The sequence below is a fragment of the Hemibagrus wyckioides genome, linkage group LG28 (assembly GCF_019097595.1).
Source record: "Hemibagrus wyckioides isolate EC202008001 linkage group LG28, SWU_Hwy_1.0, whole genome shotgun sequence".
Lineage (NCBI taxonomy): Eukaryota > Metazoa > Chordata > Actinopteri > Siluriformes > Bagridae > Hemibagrus > Hemibagrus wyckioides.
This window is the reverse complement of record NC_080737.1, coordinates 5004142-5018743: the sequence shown is the minus strand read 5'-3', so window position 1 is coordinate 5018743 and position 14602 is coordinate 5004142. Positions and strand designations below refer to the sequence as shown.

The 14602-nt window shown below is 36.3% G+C and overlaps 1 protein-coding gene and 1 long non-coding RNA gene across 3 annotated transcripts; both read right to left on the bottom strand.

Moving 5' to 3' along the window:
* Nucleotides 1-1885: 1885 nt before the first annotated feature.
* LOC131348319 (uncharacterized) lies at nucleotides 1886-2998 on the bottom strand. The gene is made up of 3 exons (XR_009203911.1): nucleotides 2752-2998; nucleotides 2516-2567; nucleotides 1886-2428 (listed from the first exon to the last, which is right to left on the bottom strand). It is a non-coding gene; the product is annotated as an uncharacterized LOC131348319 (long non-coding RNA).
* Nucleotides 2999-5568: 2570 nt separating this feature from the next.
* Nucleotides 5569-11648, bottom strand: LOC131348256 (trichohyalin-like). Of its 2 annotated transcripts, XM_058383049.1 has the most exons (4): nucleotides 11408-11648; nucleotides 10455-10515; nucleotides 8957-9685; nucleotides 5569-8439 (listed from the first exon to the last, which is right to left on the bottom strand). In XM_058383049.1, the coding sequence occupies exons 2-4, from the start codon at nucleotides 10477-10479 to the stop codon at nucleotides 7169-7171; spliced, it is 2025 nt and encodes a 674-aa protein (XP_058239032.1). In that variant the 5' UTR covers nucleotides 10480-10515; nucleotides 11408-11648; the 3' UTR covers nucleotides 5569-7168. The 2 variants fall into 2 exon arrangements, with proteins under 2 accessions (XP_058239032.1, XP_058239031.1); XM_058383048.1 differs by lacking the exon at nucleotides 11408-11648 and having other exon boundaries at nucleotides 10455-10607.
* Between the last annotated feature and the right edge of the window lie 2954 nt (nucleotides 11649-14602).

Here is a 14602-nt window from a genome sequence, read left to right as displayed (position 1 = left end):
ACTCACTGAAGAGTCCTCAGACAAAGTGCCTGGGGACAAATGGTCGGTTGTTGGGGCACTCGGGTGGAGGTGGCTTGGTTTGCTGGGGAGGCAAAATGATCTGGAAGAGCCATTTTCACAGGGTCGGGCAAGAAAGCGGGACTCCTCTGATGCTATTTACAAGCTGGTCAGTCATGGCCTGTAGCATGGTGCGCTGATGATGAAATGCCACTAGCATCTTGCCTTGATGGTTCACGAAAGACATTTGAGTCGCTGCTAGATTCATTTCAGGCGAATTATTCTGTATTGATCAGGACAGGTTAGAGAATGCTGCATGTTTGTTGTGTCTTTTACTCAACATGGTAAACGTTTCTCTCTACATTATTGCACTGCAGTGGGGTTACAAACAGGTGCATTGGGAAAAAGAAGCTGAGTGATGGAAGTTGAATCTCATTTACTGATCAGACTCTTTCACATAAACATGATCTGAAAATACTTTTTATGTTTCTGTTTGATTTCTGGATTAAAATGTAATATATATGAAAAGTGTAGAAAATATCACCCTTTACATTAGTGTGAAGTTGAGTTATATACTTACATACACTGAAGGTACCATGAAAAACAATACAGAGAAATGTAATGTTAGATAAAATACAATGAGAAAAACTGATTTAGAGTCATAACAGCTGCTAGACAATCTTCACTATGTGCTTTCAATACAAATATGTTTAACTACAATTTTAACTATATTTTATAAAATATACGATGTGAATAATTATAAATAGTTTATATTTAATTAATGAAATATATCTGTGACCAGCTGTTGAATAAAACACTCCATATGAAGTGAGCAACTCACGGCTGTTTCATGTCATTAAATGTAACTAAAAACAGGTAAAAATGCAGTATGATGTTCGGTAGAGAATTTGAAGGCAGAGCATTAGTAGTAGAGATACAGTCAAGTGGGGCAGTGGGTCTGTCTCTCACCTACCTATACTGCTGATGGGCACTGTAAATAAACTATGATATTTCAATTAAAGTACTTCTCAAAACACCACATCAGTTAACTCAAAGTGGTAAATACAGCATTATTAATTAATATCAATGAATGATTAGTAACATGTTAAACTCAAATCAGGTATATTGATTTTACTGTTGTAATGAAAAGCTTTGACTCTTGAATTAGTGAGCTGCTAGTTGCTAGCTAGCTGGCATAATTCATAATTTCAATCAAAGTAATGAGTACAAGTAGCTAATGTACCAACTGAAAATATAAACACTGGCAATATTTACACTCCACAAATTATCTTTCAAGGAAAAGCAGTTGCTGCTCTTTAGTGTGTTACTTTAACTCTTATCAAGGTCAAACTCAGTTTATGAAAATGACAGAATGCTATTCTTGAAAATAATTTGTGGAGCTGTACCTTAAATGAAAGTCTGAAGCATGTTTCATTACCTAACATGGGAATGGGAGAAGTTAATAATTATGCTGCAACTAGACACTAGAGGACATCATAGGCATTTTGGCTTTGCAACCTTCAGCAGCTGAGGGTTAAGGGCAGCTTGGTGGTCCTAGGATTTGAACTCACAACCTTCCCCTGAGAAGAGTGGGGAAAGTATGTTAGAATTAGCTAAACTGGCTACTTAACTAGCTAATCTGTGTTCTCTGGACTGTTCATTGGTCATTAGCTGAATTTAAACTCTACCTTTAACCTAAATGTGTCTTGTTTGGTTCTCAGTGCTGTATTTGGCAGTGATCTAGTCTGTTCTACTGGATATCCAAAAAACTGTAACAATTAAAAGGCTACATTTAGTGTGTAACTTAATTTCCTTTCTGATGTAAACAAATGATTGTTTCAACTAATATTAGTAGATTAATAAAATTTTATAAAATGATTAATCCCTATTTACTTCATATTTGTACAAGCTGCTGCTTTTAAGCTCTTGTGCAGGTGTGTATCAGAGTGAAAACCAGAGTTACTGTTTATTCAACTCAAATAAACTTCACTCCACATTAGCAGCCTGTATACTGAACCTCACACTGAATACTGAGTGTGTGTTTCATGTACTGAGATGAGAAGCACAGATGATGATGTGGAGTTTATGCAGTGTGGAGATCAGGAACACTTACCTATCTCTACTGTAATCTCCTCTGTTCTGTCTCCATCAGTGACCTGACACAGGTAATATCCATCATCTGACCCTCTATAGTCTCTCAGCTGTAAGGAGACGTTTCCTCTCTCCAGCTCCTGAGTGAACAGACTCACTCTGCCCCTGTAACCTCTCCCCTCTGTCACCTCTCTGTTCTTATAAACACAAACACAGTCTGTCTCCTTAAACCACCGGATCTCCATGTTAACAGCACTGATTTCAGGAGACAGACGACATGAGAGAGTGACAGCAGAGCGATTATACCGCTCCCAATCTGGACCAATGAGTTTAAACTCATCTGTGTAGAAACACACACACACACACACAATTAGTTTAATATTTAATAAATTATGTTGATAAATTAATTCCTTCAAATATAACTTACTTCTTGCAGTCGCCATCTTTATCTCTTTCTGTAGATTCAAACTAATAAAATCCTAAATACACACATACACACACATACACACACACACATACACACACACACACACACACAGAAGAAAAAGAAGAAGGTCTTCATTTTAAGTAACTAAACTCACATAAATACATGGTAATAAATTAGAAAAAATTGTTTTTGGAAGATTAGTTTATGTACTTTAGCATGATGCTAACTCCTCTTACCTTCTCTGTTCCTCATATAAACACATCTGCTGCTTTAGCTGAAGCGTTTCCACATTTCCGAGCGGCTCATATTCGGTATTTAATTTATTACAGTAAATGTTTGACACGCTGTTTAAACTTTCCACACATCTACGAATATATTTCTCTCCTGTTTTAGTTTGTAAGACCAGGAAGTTTAACGGCGCTGTCACAGCTGTTGATCTGCTTCAGTCCAACATTTCTTCCTTTTCACCTCATTACAGTCTCTGAGACACCTGAGGGATAGCCCCGCCCCTTCTACATGAATAACTCCGCCCCCTGTTTAGTCTTCTTCGTTCACGATAATACTGTATATTTATCAATACAACTACTACTAATTCTACGAATAATAATAATAATAATAATAATAATAATAATGATGATGATGATGATGATGATGATGATGATAATAATAATAATAATAATAATAATAATAATAATAATAATAATAATATGCATCCTTCATTCTCAATGTTAACCAAAACTAATACCTTGAATTTCTTCTCTCACCTACATCTGTATTTTGTGTTGGGACACTAGATTCTGGTATCACTTTATTAAATTCATCTTTTATGTTTGTTTTACTCCAGACACCAGAGTAAAGAGTAAAAAGAGTGACACTGTCACTGTGTTAAAAACATTGTTATGTCTTTAAATTTAAACTCTTTTTTTTTCTACTCCTAGCACAACCAATCATGATGTCAGTAAGATGATGGTGATGTGTGATGGTACCATTCAACCACATGTATATGGTTATGTATGTGTTTTTTTTTTAATACCTGTTATATTAGACAACATATATATGTTTTGATTATAAGGATTATTACACATTTAGTGAGAAACCTAAGCTTTATTGAGATTACAGTACAGTACAGATTATTGAGTTACAGGCATGCACACTGTCTGCTCTCTGCTCTGTTGGTGTACTTTGACTTTGTGCTTGTCTTTACAAAATATCACGTCAAATGAAGACAAAAAGTTTATTGATACAAAAGAAATAACTTTAATTTAAGAGTAAATCAGTAAATCCAAAAACCAAAGAACAAAGAAATATCCAAGACATAGACCTACACAACTGGTTAAAGTCTACGCATACAGAGATTACAACAACATCAACACTCCACTGACTTCCACTGACTTTATGAACCAGGCAAAGAACCCAGAACACAGGGCATCTTCCATAGACTAAACAGAGAACAGGTGACCAGTAATCAGTAGAACATGTGACTTAAAAAGAAACATAGAGAACAGAAAACACAGTGAGGACATCTAGTGGACAAAACAATAACAAGGACAGATACTGACAGTTGTGAAAGTGCAGTATTAGTGTTGGGCAAGGTAAACATCTCCTGTACTTAAGTGAAATTAGAGATATGCCAGTGAAAGTGTTACTTCAGTAAAAGTCCTCATTCTGAATTTCTACTCGAGTTAAAATACAACAGTATGTGTATCTAAATGTACTTAAGTAAAAAAAAAGAAGTGCTACTTTTATCTTAGCTTTAATGCTGTAATTCTTTTGTAATTAACTACTAATTATATGTGAGAAGAATCTGTCACTCTACTCACACATGCCTGTTAATACAAGTTCTTAGAAATAAACATGACAGATGTCAGTTAACATTTTTCTGAGCTGTGACTGTGTCCAAGGGGAACATGTGGGTGTAAAATAGCAGGATTTTAGAACAATTAGGTTTTGCTGTTAAGATTTATGTTATATTTAATATAAGAACAAATTAAAACCTGATGAAACACTTTACCATGCAGATGTTGAGATGACAAACTTGTCAGTTTATTTGTGTGTGTGTGTGTCTTTGTGTTTACAGGGTACAGGAACTTGTACATGGGCACTACACTACGACAAGGACCCTTATATAAAAACTGTGGCATGTAAATTGTTTCCTAAAGTGCATAAAAATGAAGTAAATAGTAAATACTACAGTGGGACAGTCTGAGCTGGTAACTCTTACAGAATAACGAATGTGTGCTGGACATGCCTGTGTCCTGGGGAATCAGTTTTAAACAAATGACAAGCAAGGATATAAGCAGATTAATGTGTGTTGGTGCAGTGGTAGTGTGTGTTAATGTGTGTTGGTGTGTGTTAATGTGTATTAGTGTAGTGTTAATGTGTGTTAGTGTGTATTAGTGCAGTGTTCATGTGTGTTAGTGCAGTGTTAATGTGTGTTAATTTGTGTTACTGTGTGTGTTAGTGCAGTGTTGATGTGTGTTGGTGTGTGTTCGTACAGTGGTAGAGCATGTTAGTGTGAGTGCAGTGGTGTGGTGTGTTAGATAGATAGATAGATAGATAGATAGATAGATAGATAGATAGATAGATAGATAGATAGATAGATAGATAGATAGATAGATAGATAGATAGATAGATAGATCCACATTAACCTTTTACACACAAATCTTTCATCAGTCACTCTGTCAGGATTTATTTCTAGTAGATTGTAGGTTTGTTTAGAATATTCTTTCTCTTTAAGTTACAGTGTTTATCTGATCATACCTCAATTTATTAGACTCATGAATCTAATAAAACTGAAACTGTTTCCAGGTTCTGAACTGAACATGACGTGTGTAATTAACTCTCAGTGTGGTGTGATGAAGCAGGGGATGGATCCTGATAGAAAGCTGCAGTGTGGAGCAGCAATAAGAGGGAGAGGAGGAGCTGAACAGGAAAAAGGATGTTTCAGTGACTACACCTACTGCATGGATCTGTACTGATAGAAATAAACATCTGATCTGCCTTCAATAATAAAAAAGGAAAAAAAACAAGAGACTTGTTGACCTCTACTGGTGGAGGCATTTATTACAATTATTCTGTACATTTCCAAATACAAAACATTCCATAGAACTTTCATTAATAATACATTACACATATAGAGTATGTGGAAATGTGTCACTCATACACCATAGGAAAATTATTAATGATCTGGTTAATGTTTTCATTCTTTTTTTACTATTATAAAAATTGTTTATTGATTAAAGAATGACACACATTACTTTCCCCATTTAGTTTAACATGTAATGCTGTAAAAAGTCTGAGAAACAATTTATTTCTTCTTATTACTTATTACAATTATAGGTATGTGGTTCCTTCATCAGTCTCTCTGCTTTCTCTGTCTTGAAGCTAATAAAAAGAAAATACTGCAGTCACTTCACAGGGAAACCTTCTGAACTCAAGACTTTCCCTAACATGGAAAACTTAAAAAAAACATCTTTACCTCAAACATAGGCAAAGTGCTTTTTGTACTGTCTTCTATCATAAAGTTTAGTGTTATAAAATTCTCTACACAAAAGCTTATCAGTTTATCGTTATCTAAACACTAAAAATGTTTTCATTGTGCCTTTGCTTTTAAAAAAAGTTCTGCAATCACAGTACCAGTTTGCATGATGTGACATTTGGTATAATCCAAAACCCTCCTCATGTAAGTTTTAGATGAGTATCACAGCAGCACTCACACTCTGACATTTTAAAAGAAAATTTCTCACAATGCCTGAACTTTACAACTGTCTTTCTTTACAAATGTCACAAAAACCGTCCTCTGGTGAGCATGTTGCATTAGGAAATATAAGAACACTGATCTCAAGTCATGATAAAAGAATTCTGTCCCGATGTGTGATTTTTCCCTGCAACAGCAAAACTGAGCCCAAAGTCATGCAGTGTAAACTCAGCTTAAACCTGCTGCTGGTTCTGATCCGTTAAACTCATCACTGTTGTCCTGTAGACTTCTTCTCTCAGTCTGAGATATTCTGTGAGATCTGAATGCTTCTGTTTAAGAATCCTTAGCTCTCTGTGTTCCCGTCCATCTGTTCTGCTCTTCCTGTATCTTTGGGGTTGAGGCCAAAATGTTTCTTTGAAGTTCAGGCAGGATGATTATCATGAGGTTATATAAATGCAATGAATTTATTACACAGATTATGCAGTGAAGTGTAGTGAACTCTGACCTTTCACAAAACATCAACCCCTTCAAACTCCAAATGTTAAATGATATAGTACAGTTTCGTGTTTTTGGGAAGGTCAATTCTAGAAGTAAGGATAAAACACTTGGGGTGTGCTGTTATATAAAAAACAATCAACAAGAGAGTCACTGATTCCAGAGTGTTTTCATGTAACAGCACAATTTAAAGTGATTTATTTCTCTAATACCCGAATACCACAGCAATCTGCAACACATTGTTTTGAATGTTTAAACATTTTTTCATTAAATAATGATGTATCTTACTTTATATCCATTTACACCAATCAGAATGAAGTATTCAACATCCTCATCAATGTGTCAAACCAGCGTATCATCAAACCATTAAAATGAACCATCGGCTTTCCAGTAAAGTGTTAATGTCCTCCCTGACCCTCTCAGTCTGGCAGGAACCCCATTCTTCTTATTATTCACTAAATTTACTCTTGTTCTGGGTTTGTTACGCTCAACACCGTTATATTATATGCTTCTTTCAGCAGACTGAGATGTTCTGTGACCTCGAAAAGTCTGTGGTGAAGAGTCTCCAGCTCTCTGTCCCTCTCCTCCATCTGTCTGCTGAAATCTTCCTGCATCTGTGTTTTTGAGACTAAAATGTTTCTCCGGAGTTCAGGCAGGATGATCTTCATGAGCTTTCGCTCTGCCTCCATCATGGCCTCTCCTTCATATTCCTCTCTGATCTCCTCCATCTTTTGTTTATGTCTCTCCCCCATCTGTCTCCTCTCCCTCTCTCTCTTTTCTTTTAGTTTCTTCACCTTTTCTTCCATTTCTGTCCGTCGCTCAGCCTCTCGTTTCAGTTCCAGATTCAGTTCTCTCTTTTTCTCTTCATCCCTCTCTTCTTTCATCTTTCTCTCCAGTTCAGTTGTTCGGTCATCAAGTTGTCTGATGTCTCCTTCATGCTCCTGAATCTCTCCCTTTATCTTTCTCAGAGAGTCCTGTCCCACCTTTTCAATTTGTTCCTTCAATTTTATCTCCTCTCTCGTCCTTTTCTCTTCTCTTTCCTTTAGTATTTTTGCCTTTATGGCTCTAATCTGAGATTCTGTCTCCAGGTAGATCTCACTGCTGTAAAATTTCTCTCTGCTTCCTTCCACCATCTTCTCTATCTTCTCCAGCAGTTCTGAGACCTGAGAACCATCTCCACTCTCCTTAATGTTGAGACAGTGAAACCTGTTCCCACATTTCTCTACAAGTCTCTGGACCTCCTGGTCTCCTGATTGGATAAACTCCTCAATGTTCTTCTTCTGAAGTTCATCTGTAACACTGAATATGATCATGGTGTTTCTCCAACATCTCTCTCCAAAGATCTCCTCCATTTTCTCCAGCATCCCTCTCTCCTCTCCTGTATGCTGCATTACAGGTATGACCAGGAGGAAGGCGTGGGGTCCTGGAGCAGACAGATGGACACAGATTCCCATGTCCTGTCTCAGCTTCTCCAGAGAGAGTTCAGAAGAGAACCAGTCAGGAGTGTCCACCACAGTCACCTTCCTCCCAGACACCTCCCCCTGTGTGCTCTCACTCTGCTGGGTGACTGTAGATGTAGCTGTAGATGTAGCAGCCTGGTTCTTCTCCTTTCTGCCCAGGATGGTGTTTCCTGTTGCACTCTTTCCAGATCCCGTCCTCCCCAGAAGCACCAGCCTCAGTTCTGCTACAGAAACCAACACTGAAGAATGAGGACTAGATGATTCTCCACCCACTGAAAATGAATGAAGAATGAATCATTTAATCCAGAATTATTTTAATAAAGAACTTACTGTATTTTGGTGATTACACTGTTCATAGTGTAGTAGAAGCATAGTGGTGGTCAATTTTTGAGGAAATCTGGTGAGCCTACATACTTTTGAAGCATTCATGCATCTATGTTCACAGATGAAAAACAATGTTACATAGTTTCTTCTTTTTAGTCATTTGCAATTCCACCCACTAGAAAGCTTTCTCTTATCTCATGACAGCTAACAATCATAGCAGGGAAAGGATTACATTTGCTTCCTCTGAGACACATTTTCATTATTTGTTACTGTCCCTGTTTTATACCAACTTTTAAATTCTGATATTTACACTGGAATCAAATTATAAATGGTACTATTAAGTATCACTGCAATATATTTAAGATATTTACAAATTATTTATTATGTATATTCGGGATTTCCCATTTGGAAACACTAACATTCTTCAAAGCATATTTTAATTGCTTAATTTGACAAATTACTCACATGTTGGAAGTAACCATTCTTTGCTGTTTCTTCTCCTGATGGGGGCTGATGATTCTGGATCTGTTTGTTCCTGCAGCTGCTTTGTTTTCTCCTCCAGAAGTCTGTCTTTCTCCTGAAGCTGTTTGTCTCTTTCCATTAGCTGTGTCTCTCTCTCAGTTAGGAGACTCTCTGTCTCTTCAAGCTCTTTGTTTTTTTCTGCTAACTGTGTCTTCTGTTGCTTCAGTCCGATCATCATTTCCTGTAGTTGATTCTTCTTGTCCTGCAGCTCCTGTCCCAGGGTCTCCAGTTTATTTTTACTGGTTTCCAGCTCTATATTTGTGCTCTTAAGCTGTGTTTCTTTCTCACTCAGCAGTTTGTACAGATTCTCCATTTCCTTCATTTGTACTTGTGCCTCCTGTATTTGTGTTTCTTTTAGTTTCAGATGTTGATCTCTCTCCTGTAGAGCTCTTTCTCTCTGCTGTAGCTCTTTAGTCTTCTTCTCTAATTTTATATTAGTGTCTTTGAACACTGTGTCTTTTTCCTCCATGATTTTCTCTCTTTTTCTCAGTTCTGTATCTTTATTCTCTATTTGTCGTTTATAATCTTCTAACTGCTGTTCTTTATGTTCCAGTGATTTAGACATGCTGTCCAGTTCCAGTTTAGTGTCTTTTAGCTCTTCTTCAGTTTTTTCAAGGTTTCTGATCTTCTTTTTAAATCCAGCAAAATCATTTTTCTCATGTATTTTGTATTCTGAAATTAAAAGAAGTTTTAAGTGGCATAATGGGTAACGTTTTATAATAACTGCACACTATGAAGCATTAGTTAATCGGTTAATCAGAGCATCAGTAAATACTTCAGCATGAGTATATACTTCATTCAGAAGGCATTGCTTCTATATTAATAGGCATAGCATCCAGTTTACGAATGTCATTATAAATCCTTTATTCTTGATGAACCTCTGACAAGCCCAAAATATCAGGTTTCTATGTAATGTAATATTAATTTCAAAATTATAAATTGATCATTAATAATATATGTATATGCAATTATCAAATACTTTAAAGATAAGCTTTTTGATCAGGAACAAAGGATTTATAATGGCATTTATTAACTTGTTGCTAATGCCTATTAATGTAGAAGCAATGCTTTCTAAATGGTGAAGTAAGTATTTAGACATTTACTTAACTAAAGCTTTATAGCGTGCAGTTACTAAAAAGCAAAACCCAATAATGTGTGCACAAAATGCTATTTTTCAAAAAAACATAATACTTTGATACTTCAGTACAGGTTTTATTTGATATTTGATAGGATATCAAGGATTATTCATTGAAATACAATTTCTTGCAATAACAGTCACAACCATTTCCCTTTCTTTATCTCCTAAACTTCATGCTATTTGTGCAGTGTCTTTATAGCTGTGAAGTTCAGACTACATTCTTACTGGAGATCTCATTACTGAACACTTCATGCTGTGAAAATGTAGAGGTGTGTTCACTTCTGTAGCTCATTCCATACTCACCAGTCAGTAGAACAGATTTCTCCATTTCTATTCTCTCATCTTCTGTCCATTTTCTATCCCTCTGTGAATAAAAGAGTAAGAAGGTTTCATACATGACTCCATACTGTACGTAAATAAAGCATTAAATAAACATGAAATGTTTCTCTGTTTAGATCACCGTTTGTGTGTGTGTGTGAGAGAGAGAAAGAGAGAGAGAGAGAGAGAGAGCGAGGGAGAGAGAGAATGAGAGAGAGAATTATCCATACATCCATCCATTCATTCATCTATTGATCCATTTTCTGTACCCTTTATACTACACAGGATCACGGCAAGCCTGGAGCCTATTCCAGGGGATTCTGAGCACAAGGTGGGGGAAACCCTGGACAGGGTGCAAACCCATCACAGAACACAATCACACACACACACACACACACTATGGACAATTAAGAGATGCCAGTCACACTACAACACGTCTTTACACGATGGAATGAAACCAGAGTACACGGAGTAAACCCCTGAATAATGGCACAGCACACCTATCAGAGTAAACAACAGAATTCCCAAACACTGACAGCGAACCCCACTGTTGTAGGGTGTGTGAACAGATCTGTTACATTGAAATAGAATTTAACCCAAAGTTTGCAGATGGACTTCAACGGGGTACATTTTTTTCATACAAATTTTTTTTTACTTTTTTGATTTGTTTGAATTTCCAAAAAGTGTTTACACTCATAGCAAAAATAATAAACATAACAACAATTGTATTAATAGCAATTTGCTAACAATGGCTGTGTTTCGAGAACATGTTTAAATGGCTATGTTTCTAAAACATTTTTTTTGTTATGCATAATAAACCATCACTGGGAGCTATTACCATGGTAACTCATTTACCTATAAATGATCACTGGCCTAATTATATTATGCTCTTATCAAAAGGATTCATGAACTTTTATTTTGAATAATAGTTTACTCACCTGATGAACCCAGACGTCTTTAAATAAAGGATGATGTAGGAAAAAAACAAAAAGTAAGATTGTTGAGATTATTAAAAATGTATTGTAATTTTAATTATTTTGGTATTTTATCCTGTAGTATTAGCTATAAGCATTCTGTAATTTATATCAGGAATTCTGTTTTTATCCTGTACAAGCTTGTTTCTCTGCTCTTTCTACTGATTTGGAAAAATACCTTTAGTCCTTACAGTATTAGAAACAAATCTTTGAGAGGGAGTTATTGCTGTGAAATCACATTCAAACACATTCAACTTTTTGTACCACTGTGTAGGTCTGATTTCTAGAATGCCTAATGAGAAACTAGAAAACAGCATGATGAATGATCTGCTAGCGATCACAGTCTGTTGTGTTCACTACACTATGATCATGATGCTCAGTGGTAAATTAACACTCACCTGTCTTGTCTGTCCTTTGAGGAGCTCCAGACTCCTCCTGTAGTTGTGAATAATGTTGATGATATCAAAATATAAAATGAAATGAAATTATAAAATGTAGATAAGAACTGTTACTCTGGTCATAACATAGTTAATATGTCTCCCATACTGAGGTGTAGCTCAAGTTATTTACTACTTACCCTTGAGGACTGCTCTGTGCAAAACAACAGAGAGAGATGTAGTGTTAGATAAAATACATTAACGGCTGCTTCTTTTTCTATAATCATTTATTAGCTGTTGATGAACAAAAATCATTACTGCTGTTTCACTTATAATTGTTCTTCATCATTTACTGCTTTATTTATGATACAGATGCCGATTGGATGATTTAGGAATTTCATCCTCTCTGGGACAAAAATGATATTACATGCCCGGTTATTAGCTGCTCCAGGGCTCTGACACCACAGCCAGTTATGCTGGTTGCTTCCGCACCCTAGCAGCGCAAACCCTACACTCTAAGCATAAATGGGCGCTAAGGATGAGTAGCAGGTGCTTTACCAGTACATCAACCTGGCCATCCGCATGGACATCATGATCTGCACCCATCCAACACCCAGTGTTCTGCAGACCTTCGCAATGTATAGTGACACCCCACAGCCCATGCCCATCCTGATATTGCCCCCAATATCAGGACTTAGTGGAAATATTCAGCAAGGAAAGGACTGCCCAATTATTCCCTCACTGGCTTGGGACTGTTCCATTGAACTCCTTTCTAGATCCTCACCACCCAAGAAAAAGCTCTACCTGCTATCTGTCCCTGAGACCTAGGCCATGGAGGAGTACATCGAGGAGGCACTGACTGCTGGGTTCATCAGACCACTTCTTTAAGATTCACTTTTTTTGTGGAGAAAAAGGAGGGAGCCTGCAACCTTGAATCTATTATCGTGGCCTAAATGCTGTGACCACCAGGTACTCTTATCCTCTCCCATTGGTCCCACCTGTCTTGTAACAGCTAAGGGAAGCCCACATATTTACTAAACTGGATCTATAAAGAACCTACAAGCTTACAAGAATCAAAGAGGTGGATGAGTGGAAGACCGTGCTCATCACCATGAGGGGCCGCTACGAATTCCTGGTAATGACGTATTGGCCCAGGAGGTGGGGGGGAGGAACACCCCGTGCTGTACATAAGCAGGAAGGTCTTGGTCAGGGAGACCAAGTACAGCACTATTAAGAAAAAGTGTCTGGCCATGAACTGGCCACTCCTCACCTGCCAATACTACTTGCTGGAGGACCCTTTACCCTCTATTTCAATCACCAGTGCTATACTTGGCAGTGATACAGTATATATATACATATACATATATATATAAATAGGGGGTCCTCGACTTACGTCGGAATTCCGTTCCTACGGAATTAATTAAACGTAATGCGATTTTATATAAACATATATATATATAAATATATTGTAATTGCATTATGTAATTACTTGCTTGTGCTAATTGTTCATGGTAGATTAGCACTGAGCATCATGAGCATAGTGTAGTGAACACAACAGACTGTGATCTCTTGCAGAACATTCATCATGCCGTTGTCTAGTTTATCATTTAGTGTTGTACAGACACAGAACTCTGACCTACACACTGATACGCTAAAAAGCTGAACATTTGTTTACAAATGGCACATTCATTAGTGAACAATGTGAACTAATAATCAGAGATCAATATAATTTAAATCTGAATCATTCAGAGGGGAAATTAAATTGCACACTAAATGTGGTTTTTAGATTGATACAGTTACTTGATATCCAGTAGATTAAAACAGATCACTGGCAAATACAGCACTGAGAACCAAAACAACACATATTTAGATTAACATTGGAATTGTACAGTTTGTGCACCCCTGTGAAATTACACATCTTCAGCAAGTATTTTCAAAATTATATTTAAAAAGTTGCCACACAGTTTATATTTGACAAACTGTTAAAAATATAAAAAAAATAATACAGTAATAATGGCATATACTAAAGTTTAGACACCCAGGTGTGAATCTCTGAATTTATTAGGACTCATAGGCAGGTCTAGAATTGTCATTAGTCATTATCAGCTGGACAGAAATACAGATAAAAACTCCCAATTGACACAAAGGAGCAGCAGGAAGGTTTGAGACAGGTTTATATTCTGAGTAACGTTCTTGTTTATTTTTTGTTTGCATTGTGAAAAGGGATGATGTCTCTCTCAGTTTCATGATTAGCTAACATTATTGTAGTGTGTACTTAGCTACAGAGAGAGATGATTAAGATTTTTTGATTGGATAATGCTACATAAGGTGGGCATGTGGCTAGTAATCTAAAACTAAATAAAATTAACTTCTTGAGAATAGCTATAGTATGTTTATAGTAAAAAGAATAAAGCAAAAATGTATTTTTAATATGAAAAAAACTTACTTTGCATTCTTTGTTGTCTGTGTTGTCTATACAAAGATTCCTGCATTGATCAGGTAAGTAAACTATTATATTTATCTATTACAAGGTACATTTTTAAAAAGAAGATTCTAACTAGTCAGTGAACGTGCAAAAATATTATTATAAAACTTATATTATTATAATAAAATGTTATTATAAAACATAAGATATTGCAAATAGCTTTTTCAATTTTTCCACTCATATAAATTGAACATTAAAATGTTCATTGTAGGAGCTTTAGAGTGGTGGACCAGGGTCAGCATGGACACTTTAACTTTGAGAACTGGCTGTTTACTTGCTCTCTAATATATTCAATAT

What these genes read in the sequence shown, in the direction of transcription:
- LOC131348256 (XM_058383048.1), bottom strand. Translation starts at nt 10,548, where the DNA reads ATGTATGAAACCTTCTTACTCTTTTATTCACAGAGGGATAGAAAATGG. An exon ending in GAAATCTGTTCTACTGACTG is followed by an intron (nt 9,686 to 10,454) that starts GTGAGTATGGAA and finishes TTTTAATTTCAG; the next exon opens with AATACAAAATACATGAGAAA. An exon ending in AGAATGGTTACTTCCAACAT is followed by an intron (nt 8,440 to 8,956) that starts GTGAGTAATTTG and finishes ATTCATTTTCAG; the next exon opens with TGGGTGGAGAATCATCTAGT.